At 30.1% G+C, this 18,886-nt stretch overlaps 1 protein-coding gene across 15 annotated transcripts; it reads right to left on the bottom strand.

Annotated features, from left to right (window-relative positions):
• Nucleotides 1-70: 70 nt before the first annotated feature.
• LOC109810177 (putative mediator of RNA polymerase II transcription subunit 19b) lies at nt 71-11,174 on the bottom strand. Of its 15 annotated transcripts, none has more exons than XR_003805173.2 (9): nt 10,944-11,174; nt 10,386-10,439; nt 8,819-8,882; nt 7,647-7,936; nt 7,255-7,479; nt 6,949-7,008; nt 6,645-6,794; nt 4,010-4,087; nt 71-3,875 (listed from the first exon to the last, which is right to left on the bottom strand). XR_003805173.2 is itself a non-coding variant. In XM_083073843.1 (7 exons), exons 3-7 carry the CDS (start codon nt 8,844-8,846, stop codon nt 6,744-6,746), a joined length of 654 nt encoding a protein of 217 aa, XP_082929969.1. In that variant the 5' UTR covers nt 8,847-8,882; nt 10,386-10,530; nt 10,944-11,174; the 3' UTR covers nt 6,481-6,743. The 15 variants fall into 15 exon arrangements, 10 of the variants coding, with proteins under 10 accessions (XP_082929969.1, XP_029129570.1, XP_082929970.1 ...); XR_014433575.1 differs by having other exon boundaries at nt 71-768; XR_002240725.3 differs by lacking the exon at nt 4,010-4,087 and having other exon boundaries at nt 71-598; nt 700-768.
• Between the last annotated feature and the right edge of the window lie 7,712 nt (nt 11,175-18,886).

Below are 18,886 nucleotides of genomic sequence, written 5' to 3'. Positions count from 1 at the left end.
TTGTATACAACACTATGCTCGACTTAAATAAAATAGTACTAAAATAATAGCCAAAGTGCGTCAACCGAACTATGCTAAGGAGGCAAAATTTACTTGGAAATCCTCTATAAACCATCTTACAGATTACAAGAGAGCAAAAAGGTCAATTAATAGTTATCAAGTCAATAAAGATATTTTTCACTTGTAACACGGGCCATTAATTTTAGGTCGTGCGAGTCCTTGAATTTATACAACCCGCATCGCATTAAATCAAGACGCCTCAAATTTTTTACAAGTTTAAGCACTAATAGATAAAGATATAAATAGATTAGAGAACTACACAAGTGGAAAATATCTCCAGAAACTTGACTCAAGCATGATATATTGAAGAACTTTTATCTTGTTGATATACATAATATATTTGGTGCTGAGCCTTCGGTCATTGTTAAGGCGCTGCATACTACTTAGAACAAGATACGGGGCGAAAGTAATCAATGAACATAATTCAGTCATCCTAAATAAGCTGCTATCTATAATTAGATTACCAATATAGAGACCGGAAAATCTACAAAGATTAAAGTAATGCATACATGTTTTGATGTCGAGTGCGCCAAAAAAACTGGGAAAGAAAACCGAAGTTTCGCAAATTACTAGCAATTATATCAAATAACTGTTAATCATACCAAAAAAAATAGGGGGTTCACTTTCAGCAAATTTTACCTTGTATCCTTTTCCTTCATCAGGTGAATTCACCTTCGTGATAATAATTAGTCAGATCACTTAGCTATTCTGCATAAAATTAGAAGGCATCATGCAAACTGCGACTATCAACAACGCTTATCAATTATCATGAAAAAAAAACTAAAGGATATATGCTAGATATGGAAAATAAAAACTGGTACTGGAGGGCATTGTTTTACATTGGTAAAATCCAGAACATTTATTTACTTGTCCTCAATCGTCTTTTAAGCGTTTCCTGTTCTATAATGCAATTAACAGAATTGAGATAACCTGTTTAGCGATATGCCAACATGAAACTAATGCCAGATTTATGTACATGTTAGAATGAAAATATCAACATGTTAATTTAATTATAATTACCATTATATAAGATGCTATCAGACATATGAAAGTATACGTGTAAGGGGAGAACATAAGCTCATATTTGAAGTAGTAATTTAGCAACTCTCGGTCCAAGGATGTATTTTATGAGATCTAAACTTCATTGTAATTAGCCAATTTCTAATCCAGCAATTGGCTAATTATGGTTTCTCATACAATTACCAAGCACCTACAAACCCTCAGATTTGACAAGATGTTATAAAACACTACTGGAAATATAAAGCAAAAGATCTTCAAGCCAATAATTTGAAATTTTAAAATTTGGGCAAATTTTATGGTAGGTATTAGCCAAAAAAATGAAGTTTGTGACCACAGATAATCCCTTCAGCTTGTTTCCATGACAGAATTTTTTTGCAGTTAAGTTTGATTGAAATTTGATGAGAAAAAGGTATTGGATACACGACTTTCTTGATTGAAAGCTGAATTGTGTGAAGAAGCCATTGGCTTGGATCAATTACAAGCCCCTGAAATAGCATTCAGAATAAGAAAGAGAGAGAAAGAGAGAGAGTGCAAGTATTTTATTGGACTGAAAGTTCAGAGAAATGGATATATGTCAATATTTAGCAAAGCTATATGACTCATTGCTGAGTCAGCAGGTAACTAACTCATAACAGAAAAAGGCTAATCTGTTACAGAGAAAAGCTAAAATGAAATTACTATGTAAATGAAATGTATATACGAAAACATAAAAAGTATATTTCAAATATAACAACTAAATCTCTATAGAATCAACACCATTTATAAATTATCAAGCATGGCCTTTATACCTTCAACCCGATTCTAGAAACAATTTTAACTTTTTAACCAGACTCAAGACATAAGAAACCATGTCATGGTCAGATTGCAAGTGTGTAGACCATTTTTGGGTAGAATCAAACAGGCTTCGAATGTCGTTGGCAAAAGTACTTTGAGCTTTCTTCCAAAAGGTATGACGAGTTTTGAAGGCTCTAAAATTCATCAAGAAACTTGACTCAACAGATCACCAAAACAAAGCACATAACTTATATCAAGTTTATTCCATTCATTGCAATTTTCATCTGAAATGCCACAAGAGGCTTATCCAGATGCAAAGCAAGCAAAATAATTACTTCTATTTAATTTCTGAGTTTGAGGAAATTGTTGGAATTCAAAAAATATGCAAATATGGACCACCAGATGAGGAGCTACTTGTTGATTCAGAGTCGGATGCCATTTTGTTGTTTTGCACAAAAGCTACAAAGAGAATAACAATGAACACGGAAGTTGATAGAGACCTAACAAAATAGTAGTGGTTCACGAGCCAGATCCCCTAGATAGGACAGGGAGGAGGCGATGACAGTTTTAGACAGGCAACGGTGTTTCAATGCTTGATGGGTGGTGTTGGTGTGTATTTCACGTGCCTGCAAGAGGTGGTGCAAGTGGCAGCAAGTGGGCAGTGCATATATACTTCTTTATCAAAATTTATAAGAATAAGATTATAGATAATAAAATTTATGAAATATTATATTATAACAGAAATTGTATCAAATATTTAAGACTTTTTATGATATTTTTATATATTCATCATGTATATATACTTCATCATTTTCTATATAAAATCTTTTATGTTAATTGTGGCATTGAAGTGTTAAATTTTTTAGATTTAAATATGTTTTTAGTCCTTTAAATTTAAGATAATTTTTTTTTAGTCCTTCAAATTTAAAATTATTATTTTTAGTCCTCATAATTTTTGAAAATCTTATTTTAGTCCCTTAAGTTACTAATAATATACATGCAAGTGACAAATTCAAACAATTATATAAGATCAATCGAGTTTAATGATATGTTTTTACTAACAGAGATACAAGTAAGTAGATTTTGTGTAACAATATTTGACCGATTCTCTAAAAAAAATTAAGTATAAGGATTAAAATAAGATTTTTTGAAATTACAAGGACTAAAAAGATCAGTTTTAAATTTGAGGGACTAAAAATATATTTAAGATAATTTTTGTATAATTTTGACAAATTAAACAATGAAATAATGTATAAAAGTCAAAAAGAATATTAAAGAATTTTTAATATAATTTTTAGAAATTAAATATGGAATAATATATAAGAAGTTAAAAAGATATATAAAAAATTATTATGTAACTATAATAAAAACTTAATATTGTCATTTACATGTATTTTATTTATATCATATCAAACATAAGATATATTATTTGACCTACCTGGCTACCTCAAACATGAGATAGGATAATATCAAACATTGAATAGTATAACAGCTTATCATGCTCTTATCGTATTAAATTCTTATCTAGCTCTTATCGCATATCCTATCATGATCACTAAAGAAACCCAAAATGTTTTCCAGCAAAATTAAGCAGTGGGTGCTCAAAAAGAAGGAACTTTTGGACTAAGGTGGTGATTATTACCAGTGTTATCAAAATCGGACCAGTCATTGACTTGGTCAAGGTACTAGGACAATAGACAAGTGATCTAATCAATGAGTCATTAATTGAACTACATAAACCAATTTACATAACTAAATTTTTGTATGAATGATATAAATCATTTGTGTCACAATTTATACAAGTTATTGATGGGGAAAAACCCAACACAATAACAACTCAACAAACGAGCAAAAATGCAGCGAAAATTAAATCTCCCTACTTACAAGAATCAGGGAGGAGCACCAACAAAATAAAGTAAAAATAGATAATTCAAATGCCCAAAAGCCACAAATATTTTTAACATGGAAACCCTTCAATGTAAAAGTAAAAACCACGAGTCGTCGACCAAAGGAAAACTCCACTGTGATCAACAAAGGATACAAGAACGTCATCAAAAAACGCATCAAACAATGTTTACTATCAGTCAAAGCAAACCAAGCCCAATTGCTTACAAATGACAAATAAGATGAAAAGCCCAAAAAACAGAGTTATTACTGTGAGATGCTTTTCTCCCACTCTAGATCTCCTTTCGATGATCCAACCATTGAAAATGAAGAAACATGTCCTATGAACCTGCCGTCCAAAAATCAGTTTGATCCAACGGTGAACAAACTTTCAGTTGCAAATCAAAAACTGCTACCTTGTGGATATGTAAACTTAACAATGAAACTTTCTCTCTTCTCTTCTCTCTATATTTTGTTGTTATTTTCTTCCAAAATGAGCTACTCTCTCAATCTTAATCTGACCCCTCTCTACTTGGTTAAGTGAGACATAATGGACTTATTCTCCACATAGGAAAGGAGCACAAAACCCATCGGCTATTGCAGTGGCTCAGTGGTTTGCTGTGATGCCCCAAAAGCCTAAAAGTCATGGGATCGATTCCTTGAAGGGACTTTTTTACATTTTATGTCTAAATATATTATTAACAAAGCAAAAAAGCCAGCACAAGACAGCATTCACATCAGACCACCTCAGTAAGTACATGTCATGAGAAACAAGCACATTGAGCCCCATGCCAACAGCACCAGCCAGAGTCATGTTCAGCATAGCAGAGTCATGCGAAACAAGAATTAAGCCAAACATTGGTTAGTCTGACTGGTGCCCGGTTTTATCGATTCAATGCAGTTTTTGGCCAGTTTGATGACATCATCACTGGACCAATTACATGTCCAATCCTAATATTGACTCAGCCCGTTCACCTGTCTGGCTCCCAGTCGGACTGGTCCAACCGGCCGGTGTGAGCCAGGTTTAATAACACTGATTATTACAGTTCATGCCTTTAGGGATTAGAAGGTTCTGCTGGACCATAGACAGAAGCCCCCAAAAGACAACAAAGATAGGAGAATGTCCAGTTTGACACCAACTTGAGAAAGTTTTAGGGATTATGAGAATGAATTTTCTTAATAACTAGAGGGAGTTACTCGGCTGATCTAGTATTTATATACAATTTCGTAATGATTACAATTTGGTGTTTACAAGGAGATAACTGATGATTCCAGCTCCTAAGAACATGCACGGTCTATTCTAGTACAGGAATATCTATGTACATGATCCAAAAATTAATTGCTGCAAAATCCAATAGGCATTTAACTACTAATAACAACAGTTCTATTTTTAACATGTCCCCTCATGCAACAGCCCTTTGGGCTTGAAGCAAGGACAATGTACAGGCCCTCCATAAAATGTACTGAAATTCAAGTTTTATTTAGATGAATAGATGTGATTAGAATCAAACAGCTTGTCATTTAGTCAAAGAAGCTGATAGGGGACTTGGGTATCATGAAGTGCCTAAGTCCTGCATCGAGTAATGTGGAATGCCCGTTAGAATACTTATGTGGCTTGGTTATCCATCCTCGACAAATAGTGTTTAAAGGGAGGTTCGGGTGCTTACAATTGGTATCAGAGTTGGTTTTTAGTATCTCAGAAAGGACTACATGTTGAGGGGGTGAAAGACTGAGTGAAGAGCCGCAGAGTGCAGTTAATGGGACATCAACTCTCAAGAGCGGTGCTATGATAGGGACTTAGGAATTATGGGATACATAAGTCCCACATTGAGAAGCTTAAGTGTTCAGTGGAGTATTTAAGTAGTTAAGTGACTTGGTTCTCCCCCCTTGACAGCTAGCTATTAAGGGAGGATTCCCCAAGTGCTTGGGTGCTTATAAGAGGCTTTAAACCAAGTCAAGAAAAGAATCAAGTCTCCCAAAACCTTAAGCTATTGTTCATGAATAGTTCTCTATCTACAAACCAACATCACAATAATAAGATAACACAACCTTGGCAATTACATAATTGAGCATAAATCATAAATGAAGCAATAGGTAGAGTTATGAAACTTGTGCAGTGAGCACTCTCAAAAACCAAGAAATTACATAAGACAGGGATTGCACGTTACTAAATTATAATAGCATAGCTCCATAGTTGTTACATAAAATCATAATTAGAATCTATGAAATAAGGGAAACCAAAAATTGAATCAATCCATGTAGTCAAGATATAATCTCCAAAAGGATTTCATATTTCTAACTAGAGACATACAAAACAAGCTCCATACAAAAGCTTAAAAAAAAAACACAAATCTGAAAAACTTCACTTGCTTTTTGACTTTCTTTTGCTTACCTGGCAAAGGCTAGAGAAATATTTAAGATTTTGCCCAGACAGTAGCTTAAAAAAGATCAGAACAAACTCAATCTTTTTTTAAATACTTGGGTGAGGTCACTTTATTATAACAATTACCAATCAGATTCAATAACAGCAGCAGCAGCCAAAGCTAGATTCAATCACGAAATTCTTCATAAATAATAAATGTCAGCTGTCTTTTCACCTTCCCCTCTCCCCATCCCCAAAAATTCTACATCAAATTGCCACTAGAGGGCAAAACCAGCTTTTTAATTAGAAACCTTTTCTTATTTAGCACATGATGGCTACATACTCTTCTAACAAGGTATTGAATGCATGGCCCAAAATAATTCAGCAAATACAATCGTAAACATTAAAATGCGTACTTTAGAAGACTGTAAAAAGAACTAAAGATGCACCATCAACAATCTAAAATAAAAAACAACTCAAAAGAAGAACAAAGCACCTAGACATCAGACAAAAATTAAAGATTGTGGCAAATATAATTAAGTACCTCAAGAAATCTGATAATGCCAAGTGACACACCCCTCCACAAACTATAACAAATGAAAACAACCAATTGAGGAAAAGAGAACTACAGTATGTAACCATTTTAGCCTGCAACCTTTATTGCCCCCAATTCATCAATTTTTGAGCTCTTATGCTGCAGTAAAATTAAGAAACAGAAAACAAAACATTACTAAAGAATTGACAAGAGACTATGAGAAGAGATAGACCCCAGAAAATTTATAGAGAAGAAAGAGGTAGGAATAAAAGATTGACAACTTATCTGGAGACAAAGCTTCTCCCTTTATTACCTTACTTTTTTTGTGTTTGTGCACATTGGTAAGGTCATCATCTCCAACATGCTTCCTTTTCTGTAATCATATGATTTGTAATGAGTAAAATGTTTCAAAAATAGAAGTATGTTTCTGAGAGACATTTTCAAATAGCATGTGAAACAAATCCCTTTGAAAATGCGACATCATCAGCACAATACCAGGGAAAATTTCATGTGTTGCTGAGAAAGCAAAACTATTGAATTAGATCATAACATGGCAGGACTTTTAAACACTGATTTTTCACATCAACAAAGCAAATGCATCATATGAAAAATTATCAACCTTCTCATGGTGTTTCTTTGAAGGATCAGCACTAGAATCATTATGCCTGCTTTTATCTTTCTTTTTATCCTTTTCTTTGTCTTGGCTTCGATCTTTTTGCCGATGCTTGTGCTTCCTATGCTCCTTGTCCTTATCTTTGTCCCTGTCTTTGTGTTTTTTATGCTTCTTCTCATCTTTAGACTCACCTTTTGACTTTCCTGCAACAGTCGGAATCCCCTTCTCGGCCTATCAGGGACAAATTCAAGAAATAAGCATATATGCAACCAATTCTAAAATGGAATAGATTGATTATATTGATTTTGAAATTTGAAAAATAGGATAACATGTCTATTAATTTAGTAAATGAAGTAACTGAAGTAGCATTATCAAATTCAAAGAAGATGATTTCTTACAGCAGGCAAATCAATCGGAGCATTTTCCTTGAGTTGAAAAGCCTCCTTTAGAATATCAAAGTCCAAAGGCTGTATACGATAATTAGTACCACTGGACAAAGATGAATTCTGAATAAGTTGATCCAACTGCATCCCATCTCCTTTTCTGATTTCTGTGTCTCCTACAATGTTGTGTAAATAGTGTGCGTCTGAAATTGAAACAGGAAGTGGCCTCTTGCAGAAAAACTCAAAATGAGGGAGTAATTTGAAGTGATTTAATAGGTCCACAGAACCTGTCAATTCTCTAGGTCCTAAGAGTTCAAATAACATTTGCCCACAATCAGAAACCATAGGCAAAATATATACACACATGTTTGACATACTACAACCGTGGCCTAAAGCATGATGTTAAGAAGTTATAAAAGTGATCTAACTGATTCCAAATTGGCAAATAAAATCATGAACTACAATTGAAATTACAATTTTGTCAACCATATCCTAAAGGTAAATATTATAGAGAGAGAGAGAAAGAGAAGTCAATTTTTTTTATAAAAATTAAGTTGGATAATTGGTTTGCCCCATAATAACTGAAAAAAACTATCTGAAACTCACAGTAAATTTCGGATAAGTGGGATTCAATTTTTCATTTCCATAGACATGCTTATTTGGCAATCATTAAAAATCCAAGAAACAAAAGCTGATTATTTTATACAAGTTGCCCTTAGGGTTTAAGCATATAAATTGATGAGTAAATGTGGAAAACAACGGAATATCTTAGGGGTTTATCAACAGAATATATTAGTATAAAACGTTTGATCCAACGCAAAGCTACCTAAAGTTGTTCCAACTAAGAAATAACTTTGAACCAAAAACCAATACCTCAGCGTGAAACCAAACATGTGAAAATTTACGTAAAATCACGTTAACGGGCATTTCAACATGATTGTAAAGAATCCAACATGAAACCTAGCATTAGCACACACTAAATGTGTGTATATATATATACATGACTCTTTTAAGTGGTCATGTGACCAACTATAATCACCGAGTGAAACTTCAACCAAGTATTTCAATAGGATTAACTGTACAGTAAATATCATGCAGATAGGAAATCGGTACTAGCATATATAATACCAAAAATACAAAATGAGATATATGCAAAGCAAAAGGCTGACATGATAAATTTTTACCACCTCCAAATTTTTTGCTCTCAGGATCCATGTGTCAATCTTTCATCAGTTGTTGAATCATTATCAACTGCAATTTTTGATAAGACAAAAAATGTTTTAGTAGCACAAAATATCAACATAAAATCTGGTTTATACATGACAACAGTGGCCAAATAGTTGCTTTAAAATTAATGGGACTTCCATCTAAGGTCCCAGTGGAGGCCCTAAGCACAATCAAGGTGGAGGACCGTCCAAGATCCCATTTTCAGAGGGGCACTATTTTTTTTTAAATTTATATAAATATAAAAATTACATAATTAAATTATATAAGAAAAATATTATTATAGAAAATAAATTAATCAACAACAATTAATCAATTGATATGTGATGTTTTTTATTTCTCAATAAAAATCTACTTTTAATTTTAGGAAAATAAATCGATAATATTAAGTATGATATATTATTGAATTATTTCCTTTAATTTCTCATATTGTTAATAAATATGAATCTTGAAATTTCTCTCTTTGCCTATATATACATAATCCCTTGATTCTCTCTCTATTCTCTTAATTGTGATCTCTATTTGTTAGTTACTGCAAATTTCTTGGTGATGTACTACTATTGTTAATTTTTTTCCTTGATAAATTTTTCTGTTAAACATCCTATATTTTTTTTCTTCAAAATAATGCAAATATAGATAATCTGGACTTCAAAGCAAAAAATTTTGAGAATGAAAAACTAAATAAAAATAATGAAGAACATGATATTTGAGTTGAAATAGTGAAAATGAAAATGATTATCATGATAAAATTGAATATTTTAATGATAAAAATTAACATACCCACCTAGGACAATCCAATCAGTATAGTTTATTAGACATTTATGATCTAATAACATAAAATAACTTTAAAAGTGGTTTATAAGATGAATTACTAAAAAATAGTATTAAATGAGATATCTATTGTGAATGGTCCTAAGAATAATTTTGATATCCTTATAATTTTTACAATAAAAAAATACAAGCACAATACTTAAATAATTGAGGGCATCATGTTTTTAGTTTGCTCAAGGCCTTAAAAAACTCAAGGCCGGCCCTGTAAAGTCCAAAACCAGTTTTGCACGAGAGCAGAGATTATCCCTCAAACAAACAAGGTTAGCTATTGCATGTGAATTTTTCCACCATTAAGCTTGTCTGCTGTTTTCACAAATTTTAGATTGTTCTCCCAAGTATTAGATAAGTCCTCTAAAATTAACTTGCCTCTTTTTTTTTTTTTTTTTTTTTTTATAAAAAGCCATTTCAAAAGCTAAAATCAACTCTCTTTTTTTCATGGAATTTCTAATAAATTAAACATGATGCTTTATTAAAACTGCTTTTGTAATAAACACCCCTTAAAGTGTCTAGCAAAAAGCTAATAAGCTTATTTTAGACTGAAGAGCTTATATAACATGGACTTATTGAATATATACTTATATAAGTAGTTTATCCAAACCCATAATTATCCACCTGAGGCTGGCCAGAGTGTGTAGATTATAATTTTATTAAATCGAAACAGAAACAAAACAGAGATAGACAAGAAATTGATGCAAATACCCTATTGCAGTCGTATCCGATATCAGATATAGCTCAGTATAACCATATAGATACCTGGGAAGAAAACCAAAATTACTTGAATAGCACTAACATAGATCAGCATATGAATGGATACCATGGCTCGCTTATTCTAGTTTTGCTCATGCTGCCAGAAAAGATATGTGTTTTTTAATCAAATGGGGTGACTAGAACCTGATTGTTCAATTTTGAAAATTTTCAGCTACTCTTTTTAAGAAAAAATAAAGGGGAGAAAGCAAAAGAATAGAGAGGCGGGAGAAGAGGCAACTAACAAACAAGAAAAGAGATTTCCATGGTTTGCGATAGCATTTGTCTCCCGAATCCCAAAACATGTCGGTTTCTGGTTTTAAGATGATTAAAAATTCAAACATAACGGTTTTAACAGTATTCGTAAAAGTGTGGGGCAGAGTTCCCGCAAAAACAGAAAGTAATGGTTATGGAATAGATAATTGTGAATTGAAAAGCAGCTGAAGTGGGAATTAGTGGCAAAAGAGGAAGATGATTGAAAATGAAGAGAAGAGAAAAGAGGAAGGGACTCACAGATAGAATAGAGTTAGTGAAGTAAGACGGGATTTTTAGGTTTTTCTTCTCTTCTCTTCTCTTCTCTCCCGTTATATGTTGTTTGCTGTCGAGTTTCCCTCAAATTCTATTTTCCTTTGATTCAGTCACACGCACCCAATGCCAAACCCCAATTCTGCGAATTCCCAATCCAATTCTCTTTTCATATTTAGCCCTTCCCTTCCCCATTTTTTCTATTTTCTTCCCCTTTCCCATTCATCAGGTCAACCATGTTCATCACAAAAACAAAAATTATAAATTTCGAATCATAAAATTTTATTACTAATTTAAAAGGCTATTAATAGATAAATTAATAATTTATTAATTTCGAGAATTTTTTTCCCGTCTAGAAAATATGTGAAGTTATTGTAAGATATTAAAAGACAGTAGAATTTTGGCATGTTACATTATATGTTTTTATTTTATATAATAAAATTTATATTGGAGCAAAAAATATATATTAAATAAATATTTTAATATATAAATTATGTTATGGTTAAAATTTATAATAACTGTATATTTTATTATAAATTTTATTTTATATTTATAATAAATATTTGCCAACACTATTTTGAAAACAAAATTATAGTTAAAAATGTTTTGAATAATTTCAAATTATGAGTAAAATAGTGTAAATTTAATTTTAATAGTAGTATATGTGTAACACTGTCTTGAGTGTTTTATATATGTTGTAGGATATATATATATATATATATATATTATGTTGTTTTTGAAATTCTAAGAACTAAAGAATTTTTATGAGTTTAATTATTTAGGGTTGTTTTATGTTAAAATAAAAATTGACAAGAAACAGGAAAAAATATATATAAGATTTTCAAAAAAAAAACATGAACTTCATAGGCTCATTTTTCTTAATTCTAGAGAGATAAACTATGAAGTTAAGGAAGATCTTTTCTTCTTCTGATTTCATCAAAAGCATCTAGCTTTGAGTAGTTAGAGTAAAGATTCAAGATGTAGAGTTGAGAATTAAAGATAGAAGTTATTGTATAAGAAGTTTCAAAAGTTTGTTGTTCTTCACCATTCTTTCCTCTTTTTATGATTTGAGGAGCAATTGAGGTAATAGATGTTTGTAATTTTCTTCATACCTTGAGTTGTTGTTGTTGATTAATGATTATTGAGTTAGCTAGCCCATTGGTGGCATTTGTTTTGAATATGTGAAGTGGTTACTTTAGTTCTAGGTTTTTGGGTGTTTATGGTGTTATGAAGGAGAAACGATAATTTTGTATCATGTTGTGGTTTCATAAGATGTTTTTGATGATTTATAAGTTGTATGAAGTATGTATATGATGAATTTCAAGTTACATGTTGAGATCATAAAGTGTGATAGATGGATTTGAAGTGAGAAGATGAGTTGTTCTTAGTGAAACTTTGTTCTCGCCCAACGATGAGATGTAGTGCCTAGAGTGCAATTATGGCTAAAGAATAACTACCCATAATCATAATCTGGCTCAGAGACAAAGTGTTGCCTAGTGAGAAAAAGGTTTTGCCAGTAGTTCCGCCTATCAAACCATAGCGCGCTCGATGAGAGGACCCATAGAGGGTTTTACTTGCTTAATGAGCTATGGTCACCTAATAAGAGGACTAATAGAAGGTTAAGCTCACCCAATGAGCTAAGGCCACACAACAATGAGCTTAGGCCACATAGCAATGAGCTCAGGCCATACAACAATGAGCTCTAGAGAAGTCTATTTGCTTGATAATCTAGAGTCCGCCCAACGAGGAAAGTCACATGATGCTTTCTTCACTAAGTGATAGTAGCCTGTCCAATGACAAGCTTTAGAGAGTTCCGCTCGCTTAATGAGAACCCTGTTTCTAAACTTGTTTATCTTTTATGTTTTTCTCTATCATGTGATGTAAGTTGATTAATAAGTTGATTTTGGATGTAATATGATGTTTTAAGATTTGAGAATCATGTTGCATAATGTTGATTTGAGGTAAGATTTCAAGTGTTGTATGTTGTATGTTGAATGAGTTGAGATGTTTGAGTTAAACTGGGTTGTGTTGATAAAATGCATGACACATGTTGTTGAGTTGTGAAATTGAACTTAGGATCAAAGGAGACTCAAATATTTTATAAGTTGAAATATCTCATATTGTAAATATAAGTTGTAGTGCTCTATGAGTATGAAGTTGAAAACCCTTCGAAGAGTAAGTTGCACCCTAAAGTGGAGCGTTATTTTTAGAAAGTTGTCTCTTTTAGGTTCTTAGTTAATACATTATGGGGTTAGGTCAAGCCATATTGTTTATGTTGTGACCTATAGTGTAAGGTATGAAGTCAGGGGTAGAATCTCTAACTGATTGTTGGAAATGTGTGTAATATTTAGAAGGTAATCAACGGATTAATTCCATATAGGTATAGTTGATACATATTATTGTCATGGTAGGCTCACCCCTAAGTTGGTCTATTTTTGACTGTAATACCAGACTTTCCTAATTTAAGTGGTGACATATGAGAAATCAATCAAATTGTTGAATAGGCACTGGTATGCCAAATGTTATTTTGACTAGGCATTGGTATGTCAGACGTGGTATTGACTTGATCCTTTATTTTGGAGGGATTAGACATATTGGTTTGATAGGGTTAAACTACCCACTTATACTGTAAGAGATCTCTTAGTTGAAATTGTTGTGAAGTTGATAAAGTTGTACCTATATTGTTGAATTCTAATTTGTAAAGTTATTAAATGATGTGTTGAGAAGTTAATCTTATAAGTTGACTAATTGTGTTGTTTAAGTTAAGTTATAACTATTGTTGAGTAGTTGAAGTTGATGATGTGTATATGTAGTTAGTTTATTTCATCCTATATTATATGTTGATTTTTTCTTTTACACTAGCTTACTCTTATGTTTTAATGTGTTGGTCTACAATGATTATACTTGAAATGAAAAGAAGTCAAAATTAGGCTAGAGAGTGAACATGATGGTTGACCATGCAAAAGATGGCGTTGTTTTGTGGAGGCTATTCTAATAGCTTTATTAAGTTTGTTTGACTAATAAATTAGGATTTTATTGATTTTTAGTACTAGTATTTGTATGTGTGCATGTGTGTATATATATATATATAAGGATTTGTTGTAGCCTCATAAAGAGCTTTATATTTTTCTACCCCTTGTATATATATCTGTTATATGAATATTCAAATATTGTTTGCATGAAAATCTTAAGTTAGAAGATATTTATGTTTCTGTTACGTAATAGTTATGTTGTAGTAAATATAGTAACATGTCAAATCGTTAACTATTTTTTATAAAAGTTGTGTTATTATTAGATATATGATATAATATAAATGACTTATAAACATGTATTTAATGTTTCTTATATATACTATCATATTAATTATTAAAGTCACTTTGCATTTCTGTCTATTTAAAAAAAAATAAATGTGAGTGGTTAATATTAAAATAGTTTGACCAGCTTTTAAGCATATATAGTTATAAAGATAGGTTTTAAAAAATGGTAGAGAAATAAGTAGTAGTTTGAGAAGGAATTTTATGGAAAAAATTATCTTACAAAAAATGTGTATATCAAATAGGATAATCTCTTTTATTAATAACATCGATTATTAATAGTATATATAACCAAAATTTGTAATAAATTATATATAAATAAATATTATATTTAAAAATATAAAATATATTATATTTGATATTTGTATAAATAGACATTTTAAAACATAAATTATGTTTTAGATTTATAATAAATAATTTATATTGTATTCCAATATTATTTTTAATTATTAATAATTTATTTTTAAGTATTAAAAATTAATTTAAAAATAAATTTGGTAAAAACAAATTGAAATAGATAATAAATTAAGAGAATCCTTGAAAGTTATAGAATTGAAGAAAAATGTTTAAAAACATTATTGTTAAAGAGAAACCTTAAAATGCTCTTGTATAAGATAATTGTTCTCATGTGTGTGTATGTGTATGTAAATACAGGCTACATATTTATTATATATAATTAAAATTTATAATAAATATATTTGATACTTTTATAAATTGATGTTTATGAATACATAAATTATATTTTAAATTTATGATAAATAATTTATATTATGATATAAGATTAAATTTAATAATTTATTTTTAAAAAATAAATGTAATTTATAAAATAAAAATGATTAATAAAGAAATTAAAATAATCTTTAAAAATCATCTTGTTGAAGAAAAAAAAACATTGGAAAAATAGTCATCTATGTTTAATATATAAGAAAGGACAAATAATTTAGCATGCATATAACACATGTTAAATCTTTATCATATAATTAAAATTTATAATAAATTATACATACAAATAAATACTATATTTAAATATATAAAATATAATTTAAATTATATTTTTTGTCCTTTATGTTAATTTTAAGATTCATTTTTTAGTCATTTACTAAGTAACACGAATTCGGACACAGACACAAGGAAAAAGTAAAATCAAAAATCATAAAATACATGGACACGACATATATATATAATATATAATATAAATAACATGACAAAAATATTATATATTAATATAACAATAATCTACTAAGTCTCAAAAATAAATTATTAAGAGACATCATATTCCACAATTTTTTTTTAAAAATTTCAAATCCTTCTTTAATTGTTTTTATTTTTATTAAGATTTTTTTTTTCTATTACATGAAAGTCAAGTAAGGAGAGATGGAACAATTTTCTTCCTTGTTTCTATTTTTATCAATTTTTTTTAAATATCTTAAATCTTACCTTCTTTGTTTATATTTTTATTGAGATTTTTTTCTTTTTAAAAAAAAACTCAAATTCTCCCCTTTTTATTTTTATTTTTATTGAGATTTATTCTTCTTCTTTTTTTTCAAATCACAAATCATCCCTTTTTTGCTTTTGTTTTTTTTAGATTTATTTTTAAAAAAAATATCGAATCCACGTATCTAATAGAGCATCGAGATAGAGACGTATTCATTTGTAAGTGTCTACGATAAAGACACATCAATTTTGTATGTGTCCACGATGGAGACACGTCAATTTTGTAGGTGTGCGTGATAGAGACATGTACAATTTGTGTGGACACGGTCTATCGAATTGTCTGAGACACGTCCATAGCATGTCCGCTTCTAAAGAGTGTCAGACTCGAGGACACAACAATCTCATGTCGTGTCCATGCAACATAGGTTCTTTATCTTTCAAAATGTTCATTTTAGTTTTTTATTTTTTTTAAAAGGGAGTCATTTTGGTCCTTCCAAAATTATGATTGTTTTTAATTTTGGAATCAAAATTCAAATCATTATTTGATTGATTCAAAATATAAACTTTTTCTCATTAGATTCACTTATATTAAAATTCTGAAACTTTATTAATATTTGAATAAAAAATAACTATGAACATGTTGTGTGAAAAATGAATCTCACAAGCAAATAGAAAAAATATGATATTATATTTTTTAGTGTTTGGTTGTTCGATGGACTCATTTTGATGCAATTCTTTTGTCATGTTTATGGCTTTTTTATTCAAACATTAGTTGGTTTCAATATTTTCCATTTAGGTGAATATAATAAAACAAGTTACACATTTTGAATCAATTAAGAAAATAATTCAAAGTTGTGTCCCAAAATAAAATATAATCAATCTTTTAGAAGAATCAAATTGACTCGGGTTTAAAAGTGACTAAAATGGATTTTTTTTAAATAAAAAATAAAAATGAATATTAGAAATAAGATAAAGAACTAAAAGTATAATTTACTATAAATTATCTTAAAATTTTGTAGAAATTAATATTCTTAAACAATAAATTATATTGGTATTTTAACGTGTACAATCTCATGTCTAATTTTCATCTTGTTATAGTAATGTTTAGCTAGTGTGACACCTTCTACCTCACATATCATAACACATAAATCATCAAAACTAAATAGAAAAATCTTTCATAAATAAAATCCAATGTGTTTAACATAAAAGGTATCACATTTTCAACAAAACAAAAACAACTGAAATTCCAATAAAATCTATTACAAGAAAACTAATAATTATCTCAAAACATGACAAAACAAGATAATCTCTAACTAAGTCCCGATGTCACATCTTATCAAAATATAAATCCAACTATAAGGACTAAGCCTTACTAACAACATACAATAGACTGGCTCAAGATGTAACTGGGTAGTCAAACACAACCAATATTTTCATGACATAATAATTAAATATCACATAACATTAAGGTGCATTATACAATGGACACAGATTACATGTTATCATACATGTGACACCACTAAAAATATCATATATCATACCTATGCATTGTCGCTAGTAATACACATAGAGTAGAGCCTAAGAGTACATGGAGAGTCACACTCTTTGCACACTCTCACCATGAGAATATATTACTAGAGTCTAGTCATGATAGTTAAGTCGCGCAAGATACATCATGTGCAGACGAAGGGCGAGACTAAGATTTCTAAACCAAACTATCCTCAAGGATTGATTCCAAAGCTTTTACACAAGAGGACTTCCTTGGTGGTGTATTCTATATCATACCCATAAAAACACTTTTTATGCATATGATGCATGTCAAACAAACACTATGCATAACATTTCACATGATCTCATACCACAACACATCATACATCTTATCATATCATACCATAGCTAAGTCTCGCTTAGACTTTTCATAATATGATCCTCATACACATTAATTGTATCAATATCAAAGCACATCAGTCAATTCATACATAGCTTACAATAGATCATATCAATGTCATACTCACACACTACATCTAATTATCAAGTAATACAATGATTACACAACATTATTCGATGCACCTCAAGTAAGAATCATTACAAGATCATTTAATCATATATTAGCACCTCAACCATAGGCACTAAGATTATTTCACTAAGAATTTAAATCAATAGTTTAACTAGTCTACCAACTTTATTACTATCACACATTAAGTCCTTAGATATCACTATTATTAAAATACATAAAGTCATTAACAATCAACTTACATCATAACTTATTAACAATTGTTTTCTACTATAATTCATCCTTCTTAAATATTGATATAAGTACCTCAAACCATTTATAAGATCAAACACTTCAAGGGTAAAACTATTCATCATCCTTATTCAGAGACTATATTTTCACAACTTGATCTTCTAAGACATTATGTGATCCAAACATCTTATCTAGAGCTATATATATGATATCAAGTTGATCTTAATTTTATTAGAAAGATAAGACAATTATCTCCAATTTCTATGTTAACCTCAAGAGCTAACTATATACTATTTTTTAAAAATACAAAATTGTAACATTTCAGCCTAATCTGACAGTTTGACCCCCGCTTACTAATTTGATCATAACTTGAGATTTAAACCTTCTTTTTAGGTGAATCCAATGACATTTGAAAGCTAACATATAGAGATACAACTTTTATACAGATTACAAAACTTAATTCAACCATTTGAGTCTACTTGAAGGGCTTATAACATACACATGTTATATTCCGTGCACAAAATATAAGGTTCACTCTTTAACTCACATAACTCAATTATCCCTTAACATTTTTTACATAATTCTTAAGTTTAAATTTTAGTCTCAAATGTCTACTTTCTAACCTAACAATAAAATCTCAATTTTATTAATCACATGCAAAGAAATCAAATAAATACCGAGGCATATTCATATTAGAGTTTTCAGAACAAGGCACAACTCACACTCAAACTTTCTTCTCCCAATCTAATAAGTAAAAACATATACTAAAGTCTAATACTACTCTATTATACACTTAATTACTCAAATTCAACCTCAATTTCATATATTCACACAATTAACATCAATCTTCACTTTGTTTTGTAAACAAGTGTTCCCTACGGTAACTATAGATTCTCAAACAATTCAAATTACATGAAATTAATTATAGATATAATTCA

This window comes from Cajanus cajan, chromosome 4, assembly GCF_000230855.2.
Source record: "Cajanus cajan strain Asha chromosome 4, NIPB_CcT2T_4, whole genome shotgun sequence".
In the NCBI taxonomy this organism is placed as follows: domain Eukaryota; kingdom Viridiplantae; phylum Streptophyta; class Magnoliopsida; order Fabales; family Fabaceae; genus Cajanus; species Cajanus cajan.
Note: the sequence above shows the minus strand (reverse complement) of the source record. Positions and strands in the feature narration are given on the sequence as shown.

Coding starts and splice junctions, on each gene's coding strand:
- LOC109810177 (XM_083073843.1), bottom strand. CDS start 8,846: ATGGATCCTGAGAGCAAAAAATTTGGAG. Junction 7,009..7,254: donor CAAAGAAACACCATGAGAAG/GTTGATAATTTT, acceptor ATATGATTACAG/AAAAGGAAGCATGTTGGAGA. Junction 6,795..6,948: donor ACAAACACAAAAAAAGTAAG/GTAATAAAGGGA, acceptor ATTTTACTGCAG/CATAAGAGCTCAAAAATTGA.